Source organism: Salvia splendens, unplaced genomic scaffold (genome assembly GCF_004379255.2).
Source record: "Salvia splendens isolate huo1 unplaced genomic scaffold, SspV2 ctg713, whole genome shotgun sequence".
Lineage (NCBI taxonomy): Eukaryota > Viridiplantae > Streptophyta > Magnoliopsida > Lamiales > Lamiaceae > Salvia > Salvia splendens.
In genome coordinates, this window is record NW_024599382.1 from 39,494 (window position 1) to 53,752 (window position 14,259).

General features: G+C 43.9%; 1 protein-coding gene, 1 long non-coding RNA gene and 1 pseudogene across 2 annotated transcripts; 2 read left to right on the top strand and 1 right to left on the bottom strand.

The window, feature by feature from the left end:
* The first annotated feature begins 2,674 nt into the window (after positions 1–2,674).
* LOC121791080 lies at positions 2,675–5,224 on the top strand (annotated as a pseudogene).
* Positions 5,225–6,744: 1,520 nt separating this feature from the next.
* On the top strand, positions 6,745–9,523 carry LOC121791076 (F-box protein At5g46170-like). Its single transcript, XM_042189126.1, has 2 exons — positions 6,745–8,218; positions 9,094–9,523. Exon 1 carries the CDS (start codon positions 7,066–7,068, stop codon positions 8,176–8,178), a length of 1,113 nt encoding a protein of 370 aa, XP_042045060.1. The 5' UTR covers positions 6,745–7,065; the 3' UTR covers positions 8,179–8,218; positions 9,094–9,523.
* An 835-nt stretch (positions 9,524–10,358) lies between these two features.
* Positions 10,359–14,252, bottom strand: LOC121791075. The gene is made up of 2 exons (XR_006048472.1): positions 13,925–14,252; positions 10,359–10,582 (listed from the first exon to the last, which is right to left on the bottom strand). It is a non-coding gene; the product is annotated as an uncharacterized LOC121791075 (long non-coding RNA).
* Positions 14,253–14,259: the final 7 nt, after the last annotated feature.

Consider the following 14,259-nt stretch of genomic DNA (forward strand, 5'->3'; position numbering starts at 1 on the left):
ATTCTCCAAGGGAAGAGGTATACTAGAAGGTATTATACATTTTCTCATTTTGAAGAGATAAAATCATATAACCACTATATTTGTATTCTTTTCATGAAAAATCATTCTTCAATAGGAAAGTATTTGAGAAGGTATTTTTTTAAATGCATTTTATACTATTATTTTATTCTTAAAAAATGATTTATCATCCTATATATCTTTTTCCTTTGGAGTGTATTACTTTTTGAAAAGGTATACTTCACTTTATAAGAAGATAAATAGATAACATAGCTCTTTCATTTACCTCTCCAATATAAATAGATAATATAGATTTAACTCTCCTTTGTTGGAGATGCTATTAGAATACTGACTAATGAAGTATTAAGTAATGAGTAATAGTATTAGATAAAGTTTAATCTAATCTAAAGAGTGTTGGCTTTATCCTAACGACAAAATTTATCGGCTAATTTCACGACAATTCAGTTTAGAGCATTAGCAGTGGCGCGGAATTTCCGACGAAATTCTCAAAAACACCTCATGCCACGTCATACGGACTTCCCACTGCACTGCTACGTCATAAGGACTTCCCACTGCACAGTAGCGGACATCCCCACAATTAAGAAAAATTTAATGCAATAAACGGAACGTCCGTGGGAGTCAACGCAATGGCGGACGTCCTCAAGCCAATCGCGACGGAATTCCATATCCGTGCATACCATGCACAATGGCAGACGTCCGCCGCGGAATTTCGGCACGCCGATCAGAATTCTGTCGGGACGGGCGCGATTGGTGATGCTCTTAGCATAATTTATCAAATCAAACAAACCTTCAAAAATCGAACATTTCAACACCCATATATTGCATTTTTATAAGCTAAGAGCATCCGCAGCGGTGGCGGTTGGCGCCACCGCCGTCCGTGCCAGCGGCAAGGCGAAGGACCGCCACCGCTGCAACCGCGCCGCTGGCACGGCGCTGCTCGATGTATCGAGCACGTCCGTGCCAGCGGACGCACACGTGGCGGTCTCTGATTCGCCAACGGCATAGCCGTTGGTTTCAAACATTTTTTTATTTATTTTTTTAAAAAATCGGATTTTTATTAAAAAAATTGATAAAAAATAAAAAAAAAAAATTTTCACTTCCCCAAAAAATTATATCCGTTTATAACCGTTTTTCCCCACTTTTTAATTTTTTTTTATTTTTTTTACCCCAAAAATACACACTTTCATCTATAAATACCCCCAATTTCACTCCAAAAAATTCACACTTTCACTACACAATTCTCATCATCAATCTCTCATATCCATTTTCATCTTCCTCTCACACCTACAACACCACTATGTCCGGTAACGACGACAACCCAAGCGGCTCTCACGGTTGGAACCCCGAATGGTTCGGTTCGCAACCGTTTCATAGTCCGGAAACGGAATATTCGGCCCCTCCTCTCACCCAAGATTCGGGCGTTCCGAGTGGCTACCGGCCATACCCAATCGACGATCAAGGTGCCTCCGATGGGCGCTACGGGTGGACACCGGAGCCTAGGCCTCGCGCCCCTTCCCAAATGCCGAATCCTCCATCTCGCGCCGGTGTCCGCACACCGTACTCACCGGCGGAGATGGAAAGATTGTTCAAGGCGTACTTGGAAATCTCCGAAGATGCGGTGGTTGGAACGAACCAATCCGGCGATCACTTTTGGTGGCGCGTCTCTAGCCGGTACAATGCACACCGGCCGCCGGGAACGATCGAGCGCAACGAGAGTATGGTGCGCAACTGCATCGGCCGAGCCAACGAAGAAATTGGCAAGTTCAACGGCTATTTCATCCAGGAGTCCCGGAATGCCGGGAGCGGCCGAAGCGAGGTCGACATCATCACCGCCTCGCTGAGCACCTACCAATCCATGAACGGTAAGTCGTTCAAATATCTTAACGTTTGGCAGGAGACGCGGACGCACCCGAAGTATAAGGGAGGCATAACATCCTCCTCTAGCGGCTCCTCCAAACGCTCACGGTCGGCATCCCTATCCGACGCCGGCGAAGAAGTGGCTAGCCAACTCGCCGAAGCTAACTTGGGTAGCCCCGATGCCCAACCAAGCGGTTCCCGACGCCGACCGCAAGGTAGGAAGAAGGCGGCGGCCGAACGACGTCGCGCCGCGACTCCATCTGCCCCTGCTCCCGAACCCGCACCCTATGTTCCACCTCCACCCCCGAACAACTCGTTGTGGGCCCTTTTGGCCCAACTCAATATGGCCGATAGGTCAACTATGACCCCCACGCAACTTCAAACGCACGAGTCCATGATATTGGGTCTCCAAAAACAAATGGGGTTGGTGCCGCCGGATGCGTAGTCTTCCTCGGGTTATATTAGCCAATAATTATGTAATTTTTAATTTTTAGGAGTTTAATTATGTAATTTTTAATTTTTAGTATTTTAATTATGTAATTTTAATTTTTAGGATTTTAATTATGTCTTTATTTTATTTGTAATTTGTTATTTTTATTGTGGTTTTTTTAATGAATTTTAGTATTATGAAAATGTTTTTGTGTAATTGAATTTTATATTAATTGTGCTCGTCCTTGCGGAAGAGCACAGTTGTGGGTGTTGTGCTCTTGCCAGAGAGCAGGCATGAATAGTACCGCCCGGGCCCACAACCGTGCCGCTGGTAAGAACACGGTTGTGGATGCTCTAAGGGAGAAAGAAAAAAAAACACGCACAGCACACACCAACCTCGACCACCATTTTTGTTCCTCCTTCTCCTTCACTCACTTCCCCCAAATTCCCCCCACCTCATTAAAACTCCCACCCTAATTCCTCAATTTAACCCTCCTCTCTTCCTCTACATATTTTCAATCAGATCCATTCACTTTTCTACATTCAATTTCTTCCCTCTATAAATCTTTCCGCCGAAACTCCCTCCCAATTACCTCTCGATTCTCCCTTTTTCCTGGGATATCACCTGAAAACATGGGATCCATTGGTGCAGATCTGTGCCGCAAAATCCACCCCCACCCCGTCGACCAGTTCGACCGCCTCCCTGACTCCCTCATCCTCCTGATTTTCAACCAAATCGGCGACGTCAAGGCGCTCGGCCGCTGCTGCGTCGTCTCCAGACGCTTCCACTCGCTCGTCCCCCAAGTCGACAACGTCGTCGTCCGCGTCGACTGCGTCATCTCCGACGAAGATTCCTCCTCCAACTCTCCTTCCTCCGCCGCCGCCGACAAGTCGCGCCACCCGATCTCCTCCATCTTCCGCACCTTCTTCCCGGCCTCTTCAAGCCCCTGCAGTCGTTGTCTCAGCTCATCATCCCCTCGGCGCGTGGATTCCCACTGCCGGAGGATTTCGACTGCGAGGCGGAGGAGAACACTGTGACTCACCATTCTCCCACGCAGGTGTTGAAGAATTTCAACGAAATCAAGCAGCTCAGGATCGAGCTCCCCACGGGGGAATTGGGGATTGACGAGGGGGTTTTGCTCAAATGGAAGGCGGAATTCGGCTCCACTCTCGAAAGCTGCGTGATTCTCGGCGCTGAGAGCGTTTCGCAGAGCGAAAACAGTGGTGTGAACGATAATGGAGCGGAGAGCGGCAATGGCGGCACGCAGGAATCGTTCTACACCAACGGGGGGCTGAGGCAGCGCGTTGTGTGGACCATCAGCTCGCTGATCGCGGCCTCCGCCAGGCATTACCTTCTGCAGCCGATAATCGCGGAGCACAAAACGCTGGACAGTCTGGTTTTGACGGATGCTGATGAGCAGGGGGTATTGTCGATGAACAAGGAGCAGCTGGAGGAGCTGAGGGTGAGGCCTCTCTCTGCGTCTTCGGCGTCGAAGAGGACTCTTGTTCCGGCTCTGAACATGCGGCTGTGGTACGCCCCTCAACTCGAGTTGCCTAACGGGGTGGTTTTGAAAGGGGCGACTCTGGTTGCGATCAGGCCGAGCGAGCAGCCGAAGAAGGAGGCGGCCGCGGCTGTGGGATCAGAGGCGAATTGGGTCGCATCGGCGTTTGAGGAGCCGTTTGGGACTGCTGCGAGGATGTTGGTGAAGAGGAGGATTTACTGCCTCGAAATGAACTCTTTCTGATCGAGGAACCTTGATTTAGGATCAAGATTGAAGAAACAGATGCATCAGGTACTTACTCTGAACTCTGTTTTCTGTTGCTTTTTACATTCCCTTTCCCTTCCAAGTTGAATTATCAATTCTCTTGTTTATTGCCTGTTTTGAGATTATTCTTATTAATAACTTTCTGAAATCATGTGTTCCATATTCTTAATTAGTAAGAATTCATTCCAATTGCATCTGGTTTTGCCCTAAATTGCACATTTGGATCCCAATTACATAAGAGAGAGAGGTTCTTGAAGCGCTTAAATGGACTCCCTTTGCGTCTGCCTTGAACTAAATAAATTTTGCCAGATTGGTTCAAATGTTGCCTTTAATTTATCTTGCACTTTGCCATAGTTCCCGATATTTTTTGTTGGCTCTTGTCAATTTGTTTTGATGTTTCCAAATGAATGTTGTAATACCGTTTCATTGGTCCATCATCTTATCTAATGGAGGGTGGAAGGGCATGTGCATCTTTATTGCTAGAAAAGCTAGGTGGAAATTTCATTCCACTGTGATGCATCCATCATCGGGCCGGGACATTGAACGTGTTGTCATTGTGGTTATGCAAACCAATATAAAGTTGCAGTTGAATGTATTGCGTTTCTCATTTGATATTCTAAGCTTGTCATTATCCTTGCCTAAGTTGCTATGCCCAACAACTCATACTAGTTTTTGGGAAATTCGATGCTGCCACTGCGATATTGCCATCTCTTTTAAGCTTTTCTTTCTTATAGTACTAATCTTTCTCGCTTTAATCTATCTGCAGTTCTGATTTCATTATCTGATACCCAACGATCTTTCAGGTAGAGGGCGGAAACAAAAGGTCTGAAAAACCTCGCAGAGCACAAATTTTGTCCTGAGCAGAGCAAGCGGTAAGCCAACTAATACAGCTTCCGGTGATGGCTTGCCTTGCGCCGTACATGCGGAAGTCGGCCGCGGAAGAAGCTGCAATTGATGATAGGCTGCAGCTTTCATTTTGAATACTTAAAAAGAGAGAGGGGGGTAGGTGCTATGCTATGCTATGCAACTGGATTATGTTGTAGCCTTAGACGTTTTGATCATCTATCTATCTGTCTGTGTTAGTTTTTATATATGTATATGTGAATATTGTAGGTATGACCAAATTTATGCTCATCTGCTTTCCATTTTTGAAAGGTTCAGCTGCATATTTTATTAGCTGATTTACCCACCAATAATTGTCAAAACGCATCTACATTTTTCTACTACATTACTCAAGGATATTTATAGTTCAATCCAAATTGATTTTGCTTAGTCATTCTTGGATATTTTGCTATGAATCAAGAATTATTGGTTATAAGCTCACGAATCAGACTATATCTGTGTATAATATTATCTATCCCTTGATTGTGACTGCCATTTTCTCCACATCCTTTTATACCTCATCAATCACCACTGCGATGCGATCCATATCTCTTACATATAGCTCAAATTAAAATAAATTATAATATAGGATTGGGCTCTTCAAGTATTCCAAGGTAGCATGTAGTACTATTAATTTTGACTACATGTGTGTGCATGTGGACACACTAAGGGTGTCCACTATGGTTAGCGGCGGTCCCGGGCCGAATTATAGTGGAGTTGGCGTCCGCCCCGGGGCGGACAAGGAAATGGGGGCGGTAGGCGGCGGACGGGCCTTCGGCGACTCCGGGGCGAGGACGCGCCTCCTCCGGGGCGGACGCAGTGCGACTATAGTGGCGTGGTGTCCGCCGCACCGGTGGACGCCCAACTTTTTTTTAGTTTAATTTAATTCACCTATAAATACACCACATTCCATTCATTATTTTCACACCATTCCAACTCTTCATTACTAAAAATTTCTCTCACTAGACTTTGTGGTCAGAAATGGACAATTTGTGGAGAAACACGTGGAATGCTCTGATTCAACAGGTGCAATTTTAATTTCTTCACGTATAGTCGTCGTCTTCTAATTACTTATAGTCCGATAAATTTATTCATAATTACTTGAAACATTTATAAAATGAAAATTGATTATAAAATTTGGGGCTATTGGAGGTGTCCACTACAGTGGCGAAAACAAAATTTTAGGGCTGTGGATAAAAAAACTGGGGCTATGGACAAAAACTGGAGTGGGGCTATTGGGGTGTCCACCTTATAGTGGACACTCTAAATAAGTGACACATAGCGATTTTATTTATTTTTTTATTTTTAAAATTTAGCAATAGGTAATATTGCAAATCTCTCCAAATTAATTCTTCACATCCAATCCTTTACCTTGCTTGAAGCATAAGCATGCATGTGCTTTAACAATAAAAGCTTCCATACTATACGATAGAACCTTGCATACTTCTCTTTCTTGTTAATCCATTGTTTTCTTTCAAGTTATGAAATACATATTTGTTGTTAGTCACATATAAATTTTTTAACAATATTCATGTTTTTTATAACATAAACTAAATTACGATTAAATCAATCTCATATATTTAAAAATAAATTTTTTTTCTTAAATTAGTAGGGGTACTAGAAAAGAAAGCGTTGAAGTGAAAAGATAAAGATAAAGATAAAGAAAAAGTAAAAAAAAAAATGATACTAAAAAAACACTAAAAATGAAACGAGACGACAGTCTTGAGCAGCAATGCCGTTGGGGATTTTCAACTGTCCCAATATCTACTGGTCTCACGCATTAAAATTGCAAAAAAAGAATTAATAAAAGAAAATAAAACACGCACAACACACACCAAAACAGCTCGCCTTCGGCTTCGCCATTCTCTTCGTCCTCCTCCTCACTCACTTCCCCCAAATTCCACCCACCTTCTTAATCTCCCACCCTAATTCTTCCAATTAACCCCCCCTCTCTCTTCTCTCTCTCAGATCCATTGAATTTCTTACACTCAATCTCTCTCTTTACATCTCTCTGCGGAAATCGCTTCAGATTACCTTCCGATTCTCGTGTATTTTCCGCCAAATTTTTGGGGGTATTACGGCTGCGGAGGAGCTCTGATTGTTTCCGATAACCATGGGTTCGATTGGAGCAGATCTGAGCCGGAAAATCCACCCCGAGCCGGTGGACGACTTCGATCGGTTGCCGGACTCGCTCATCCTATTGATCTTCAATATAATCGGAGACGTCAAGGCCTTGGGGCGATGCTGCGTCGTTTCGAGGCGGTTCCACTCGCTTGTTCCCCAGGTCGACAACGTCGTTGTCCGCGTCGACTGCGTGATCTCCGACGACGATCCTTCCTCCACCTCATCCTCCTCGTCCTCCGCCGCCGACAAGTCACGCCACCCGATCTCCTCCCTCTTCCGCATCTTCTTCTCGGGACTTTTCAAACCCTTGCAGTCCCTGTCTCAGCTCATCGTCCCCTCCGCTCGCCGCCTTCCGCTCTCGGATGATTTCGACTGCGAAGCTGAGCAGAGCATCGTCACGCACCATTCGCCCACGCAGGTGTTGAAGAATTTCAACGAGATCAAGCTGCTCAGGATAGAGCTTCCCACGGGGGAATTAGGGATTGATGAGGGCGTTTTGCTCAAGTGGAAGGCGGAATTCGGCTCCACCCTTGATAGCTGCGTGATCCTCGGAGCTTCCAGCGTCGTGCAGGGCTCTAACGCTACCGCAATTAGTAGTGATAATGGAGTGGAGAGCGATAATGGCAGCATACCGGAATCATTCTACACCAATGGAGGTCTGAAGCTGCGCGTGGTTTGGACAATCAGCTCGTTGATCGCAGCCTCCGCCAGGCATTACCTTCTGCAGCCGATAATAGCGGAGCACAAGACGCTCGCGAGCTTGGTTTTGACAGATGCTGATGGGCAAGGGGTGTTATCGATGAATAAGGAGCAGCTGGAGGAGCTCAGGGTGAAGCCTCTCTCCGCGTCGTCTGCCTCGAAGAGGACTCTTGTTCCGGCTCTGAACATGCGGTTGTGGTATGCTCCTCACCTCGAGCTGCCTAACGGTGTGGTGTTGAAAGGAGCGACTCTGGTGGCGATCAGGCCGAGTGAGCAGCCCAAGAAGGAGGTGTCGGGTTCGGAGGCGAATTGGGTTGCATCGGCGTTTGAGGAACCATTTGGGACTGCTGCAAGAATGTTGGTGAAGAGGAGGACCTACTGCCTCGAAATGAACTCTTTCTGAAGGTGGGGACTTGTCTAAGGATGAAGAGACAGATGCAGAGGTATTTTCGTTTTCTTTACTGCATTCTTGAATAAGTGTTTGATTAGTTTGGAGATCTGTGGTTTAATGCTAGCTAGTGTATTGTAATCATCCATTCTGATGCTTTTTACCTTAGGTTCGAAGTTGAACTGTCTCTTGTTAGTTTAATCTTATAATATTGCTGTTTCAATGATGGTAAATTGTTGTCTTGGTTTCTGAAAATCATGAATAAGTTCTCATACCATTTGATTCTGATTTTTCTCTACATTGCATATTGGATTTTCAGTTACACAAGAGAGGTGCTTAAAGCTATTGACTCCCTTTGATTCTGACTTATTCCAATGATTTCTTGTTATTAGATCCACTGATTTCTTGTTATTAGATCCACCATTTTATTCTCTTGCAGTCTGCCACAATTTATAAATTTTACTCCAAATGTAGAAGATGCTTTATTGTGATCTGTTCCTCATCTTTTATCTAAATGGGAATTGAACTATTGAAGGGTACTATGTATCTCCATTGCTAGAATGATGGGTGGAAATTTCATTCTGATATGATGCCTCTGTGTCTTGCTGCACATTGTGAATGCTAATTTTGATTTGGACCAATGTGAAGTTGAGTGACTTAGACTATAGTTTTTCCATGATGGCTTTTATATATCCTACGTTTCTCAGTTAACATTTTTATATCTAAGCTGCTGTGAGAGGGACTGTTGACACAATTATCTTACTTTCTATGAGAGTGACTGTCCACCAATTTCGTGTTTGAATACTAGTTTTTGGAGGGATTCTGTGCAATATCGCCATCTCTTTTAAGCTTTGATTTCTTTAGTGATTAATTTTTCTGCCTATGACATTGGTGATTCTATTCTGACTTCCTTAGCCAAGTATCCTTCAGGTAAAGCACGGCTACTGATGATCCCAAAAGCGCAGAGTGCGAATTTTGTTTAGGAGCAAGCTGCAAGCGAAGCTGCAGAGAATTTATACAGCTTTCCGCTATGACTGCGGTGCAAGAAGTCAGGTGATCAAGGCGCACACCTTCTGCAATTGGAGAATAGGCAACTGCTTTCGTTTCGAACCCACACTTATACTTTAAAGAGCGCATGCTATGCAACTGGATAATCATGTTGTAAGAGTTATGAGATTTTGATAAATCTGTCTGTTAGTTATAATATGCATATGTGAATATTGTAGGTATGACTATGCTTATCTCCCTCCCCTTTCTTAAAAGGTTCAGCTGCATATTATATCAGCTGATACGCCTCAACTTTGGTGTTGATATGATTTGATATATTTTGGTGAAAATGAAAAGATGTTATTGGTGATTAGATGTGAAGCGTGTAAGGAAGGGCGTATTGAATCTTAACTGGAAATAGGGTCCCCATGTGATGTAGTAGTAGCAGCCGTTTTGATGTCTCAAATAAGGTGGAGAGGAATTGATTTCATAAAATAAGCTAAGAAAGTGAAATAAATAGAACTGACCCACCTTGCTTTTTTCCTCATCAAAAAAGGTACCCTCTAGTTGGTGAGTGGTTGCATGCAATAATTGGTGATGTTTCAATTCCATGAATGCATGTTTGGTTCCATTAAGGATTTTGTTTTCACTACAAAATGTGAAGACCACACTTCATTCATCCCATCCTATGCAATAGTTTCACCAACATATCTAAGTTGTCGGTTGCATATTTTCGTAGTAGTTAATATTCCTTCCATCCCCTTAGACCCGCGCCGATCAATTCATTTCACTTGCATTTCATTATAAACTATCAAATTCATTAAAGCCAGTCCCAAAAGCAAATGAGACTTCTAGTGGTTATGGAGAGTATTTAGTTGTGATAGTTTATTGAAGCTGTACCACTATAGACGACTCACAAGTCGCACCCATATAACTAGGGCAATTATTATTGAGGAAGCAAGCTGTTTCCAGCTACTCTTTATTTTCTTGAAAATGCTAAATCATTTCACAACTTCAATTATTTGTGTGCCTCATTATCTGGCAATCTACTACACATACATAGTCTTAATGCAACAGCTGCACAGACAGGATCTATACACATTATTGTGCCAGAACTGAAATTGCTGCTAATAAAGCAAATTATATGGACAATTGTATTGTCGATTGCAGGCAGAAACACAGACAAAAACAAAAAAAATGAGAGGATATGCAGCAAGACATTTTCTCATCAATCAATCACGCAAACACAAACAAACTGCTGCGTTGGGCACAATATATAATAAATAGAGCAGCAATGTGCAACAGATAGTGCTAATAGAATGGGAGTTGGAACAGAACAATTAGAAATCCAGAGGCATAATAATCATAATACAGGGCGCGGCGCTCTGTTCAGCCATTGCGCCTGTTTCATTTTCTTGTCTTCACATTTTACCTGCACGGCAACAAACCATTCAAATTTGTTCAGACCTCAAGTGAGATGATGATGATGATGACGACGATGAATAAGAAATCTTCGAAACATAAGACTCGACTACATTGATAGTACGTGCTGTATAGTAGAGTATGGCATCATCATGTAGTGATGTTGCAAAGAGAAAATCAAGCCATGCAATGTCTCCTCCTGTTGGGTTCATTTCCTCATCATATATAACACTACTTGCATTGCAAACCATTACCATACTATACATATCCAATTTGCATATAGGCAGACAAGTAGACAACAGTTTGGTTTTGGTTGCTTATAGGCATTGGTCCAAGAATTCTAAAACAAATGAGATTGTAATAGTTATGATAAACAAGATTTGAACTAAAGTCCGTATCTGTAAAATCACGAAGCACTGAATTTAAGATCCTCTGTTCCATTTTGGCATCCCAGTTTAGCCCCCAATACACACTTTTGGTATAAAGAATATTTCTATCAGACTAATGTATTTCCAAATATGTTATTTCACTCACCAGTTGGGTAATTAACATATTTCATGCTATGGGTATTAGGCTAAATTCAGTACGTACAATTTAATCTATACATAAAAGGTCAAGACATTATATATGACACTGACTAATTTCCACTATAACAAAGTCTGAACAAGAGCGACTTGTAAAGGAATACTGTATTAAAGAATAAAAATCAAACTTTATTTTCGCAGAAAATAGTTCGAGCCTTCTGCATTATCTCAAATTGAGTATGTGCTAAATGAAATAATTGCATTTAGCCAAAAGATGAAACTATATGATTATATAGCTTCAGCTGCGCTGATAGATAATACTGTAATATTGTAAGCAACAATTCAGGCTCTATTATTCTATGGCAGAAGATTAATGTCAACATTTTTGCCATTAGTACTGAGTCGCTAGTGAAATAAAGGATAGAAAATAAAATTTGCATTTTTTTCTGCATAAATCTCTTACTATTATTAGGCACTAAAAGAAAACCTGAATTTCTTCCAAATGAATACTCCTATAGTTTCTATTTTCTCCCAAAGATAACGCAACATCAATTATCTAAATTTGAAAAGACAAGAAACAGAATTTACTTTTGGAACAATGTCAAAATGAGTATATTTAGAACTTATGATATGCATGAACCTAAAAATTATTGAAAGAATCATCTACTATCTGGTTATAATTACTTGGAGGCAGAAAAGGCCAAGTTACTTAGGCCATCCACAACGCTGTCTCTATACCGTCTCTTAAACCGTCTCTTAACTACTATTTGAGCACTATTTGAGGGCCCCACTGTCCTTTTTTCCTCCATCTCTTAACTAAGAGACGGAGGCTGCAACGCTCCGTCTCTTAACCGTCTCTATACCGTCTCTTAATTACGATTCATTCAATTTAATTTATAATTTTTTTAAAACCCAATTCAATTTAAACAAACACACTTTATTAAAATTAAAACAAAATAAAAAAACACACAAAATAAAAAAACACACAAAATAAAAAAAAATTAATCGGAAGGGCTAATCATCCTCCGGAGGCGGTCGAGGTTGAGGGGGAGTCGGAAGGCCAAGTTGTGCTGCCATATGCACAATTCCGTTCCACCAGGCCGCGTATTGGGAGTGCGAGAAGCGGGAAGTGTCCGCCATTGTGGCGGTCATGTACGCCACCATAAGTGTGTCCGAGCCTCCTCGCGAGCCCGATCCTGAGGCCGGCTGGCTTGATTCGCCTCGGCCCTTCCTTGCTCTAGCCGCTTTCGCCGCCTTCGTCCCTTGCGGCCGACGGCGCCTACTCGCGGATCCTCCTGCATCGCCGACCGTACCCGCAAACTCCTGGGATTCAGCATCATGTTGGCTGATGCCTTCAGCAGTGTCACCACCAGACGCACCAGCACTAGACGAGTTCGGCTTTAACTGTGCGCTTGCGGGAGCGGTTCGGCTTTATTTGGTGGTAGACCTCGACAACCTTTTCCCAGAAACACTTCCGGGTTTGTTGATTCCCGACGATGGGATCGTACGAGACCGTGATCCAGGCGTTGTACACCGCCATCGTTTCGAGGTTGTTGTACGGATGTCGGCCAAGATCCTCTTCCTCTTCCTCTTCTTCCTCCTCGTCCTCGCCCGTCTGGGGTTGTACACTGCCTCGGCCACCTCCACCGCCTCGCCCACCTCCACCGCCTCGGCCTACTCCCGGCGTGGGATCAACTGGAAAATCCTCCCGGATCTGGGATAATCCCTGCGAAAACCGCGGGACGTTGGGACGAACATATGCATCAAGGTCAAAATTGGGTGGTTGGTACCCCCCGGCGTCGCCGAACCCTGGGTCCCCGGCGTTGACGAACCTCCACCGCCCAATGTGTTGATCATGTTCTCCCAATCGCCGAATGAGTTGAGATCCCACCCGCCGGAGCCGGAGCCGCCATAGTTGCCCTCGCCGTCGCCGGACATCTTGAGTTGGGTTATGAAAATTTCAGCGAAAATTTGAGAGAAAATTTAGATGATATGAAGAATAGATGTGTAATTGTGTGTAAATGAGGATGGGTTTAGGAGTATTTATAGAGTAAAAAATTTAATAAAAAACAAAAAAAATATAAAAAAAAAACAAAAAACGGTAATAATACCGTTACAAAAAAAAAATTTATTTAAATTCGAATTTTTTAAAAAAAAAATATTTATTGCGTCAGCACGTGACGACGCCCACTCGCGGGCCGGCGAGTGGGCGTCACGCACGACGCCGGGCTGCGCCACGTCGCCGAGGCGCGTGGCGAGCCAGCTCGTCTCCTGGCTCGGCGAGTCGAGTCGCGCGACGAGACGCGCGACGAGACGGGACGAGATGGAGGCTGCAACGCGTCTCGCTGAGACGAGACGTGAGACGCCGGCGAGTCCCGTTGTGGATGGTCTTAAGCCTTTTTGTAATAATTAAAACCCCTAAATCATTCCATTAAAGAAAAAGAAAAAAAAGGAATGTTGAAATGACAAGTGTTGATAGTAGGAGAGCTTGAGAGGCCAATGGTGGAGCAGGCACAGTTAGAGGAGACAGCAGTAAAAGCCTAGTTACAGAGAGGGAGATGCTAAAGTGTGCATCTTTGAATGGTAGAGCAACACATGGCTCTGTTAGAAAGAAGGGAACCAAACAAACAGACAGCCAGCCGATCCCTATTACCGTGCGAGGATTTTAATAAAAAAAAGACCAAACGCAATGAGAAGAGAAATTCCCCATTAATTCAATTAATTATACCATCCCTCCTTTTCCCGATACTACTGCTGTAATGTTCATCGTACTGCACTGAAAAATGTGGCAACAATGTCGCCGGATTCATCTAGTAAAGATAATTTACCAGTTGGACGACGTCGCTTCAGTTCTTGCTTTTCCCTCCTCTCTGGGCGGAGTGGCGGCCGCTGCTGGCGTGGGCGTCGCCGTAGCAGAGCTGCAGGCCGCGGGGGTCGTAGCCGGAGAGGAACTGGTGTTGGGTTTCGGCGGTGCCGAGGAAGAAACTCGGGGCGGATCCGTCGGAGTACCTCTGGAGGTGAGGCAGAAGTGACGGCGATGATGAATTGGACTGAAGGGTCCCCCTATTGAAGCCACCATGATCAAGGCCTGATGAATTGGCGGAAGAGGAGATCGAAAAGTTGAAATTGTACTCAATGCTGCTGCTGCTGCCGCTGCCGCTGT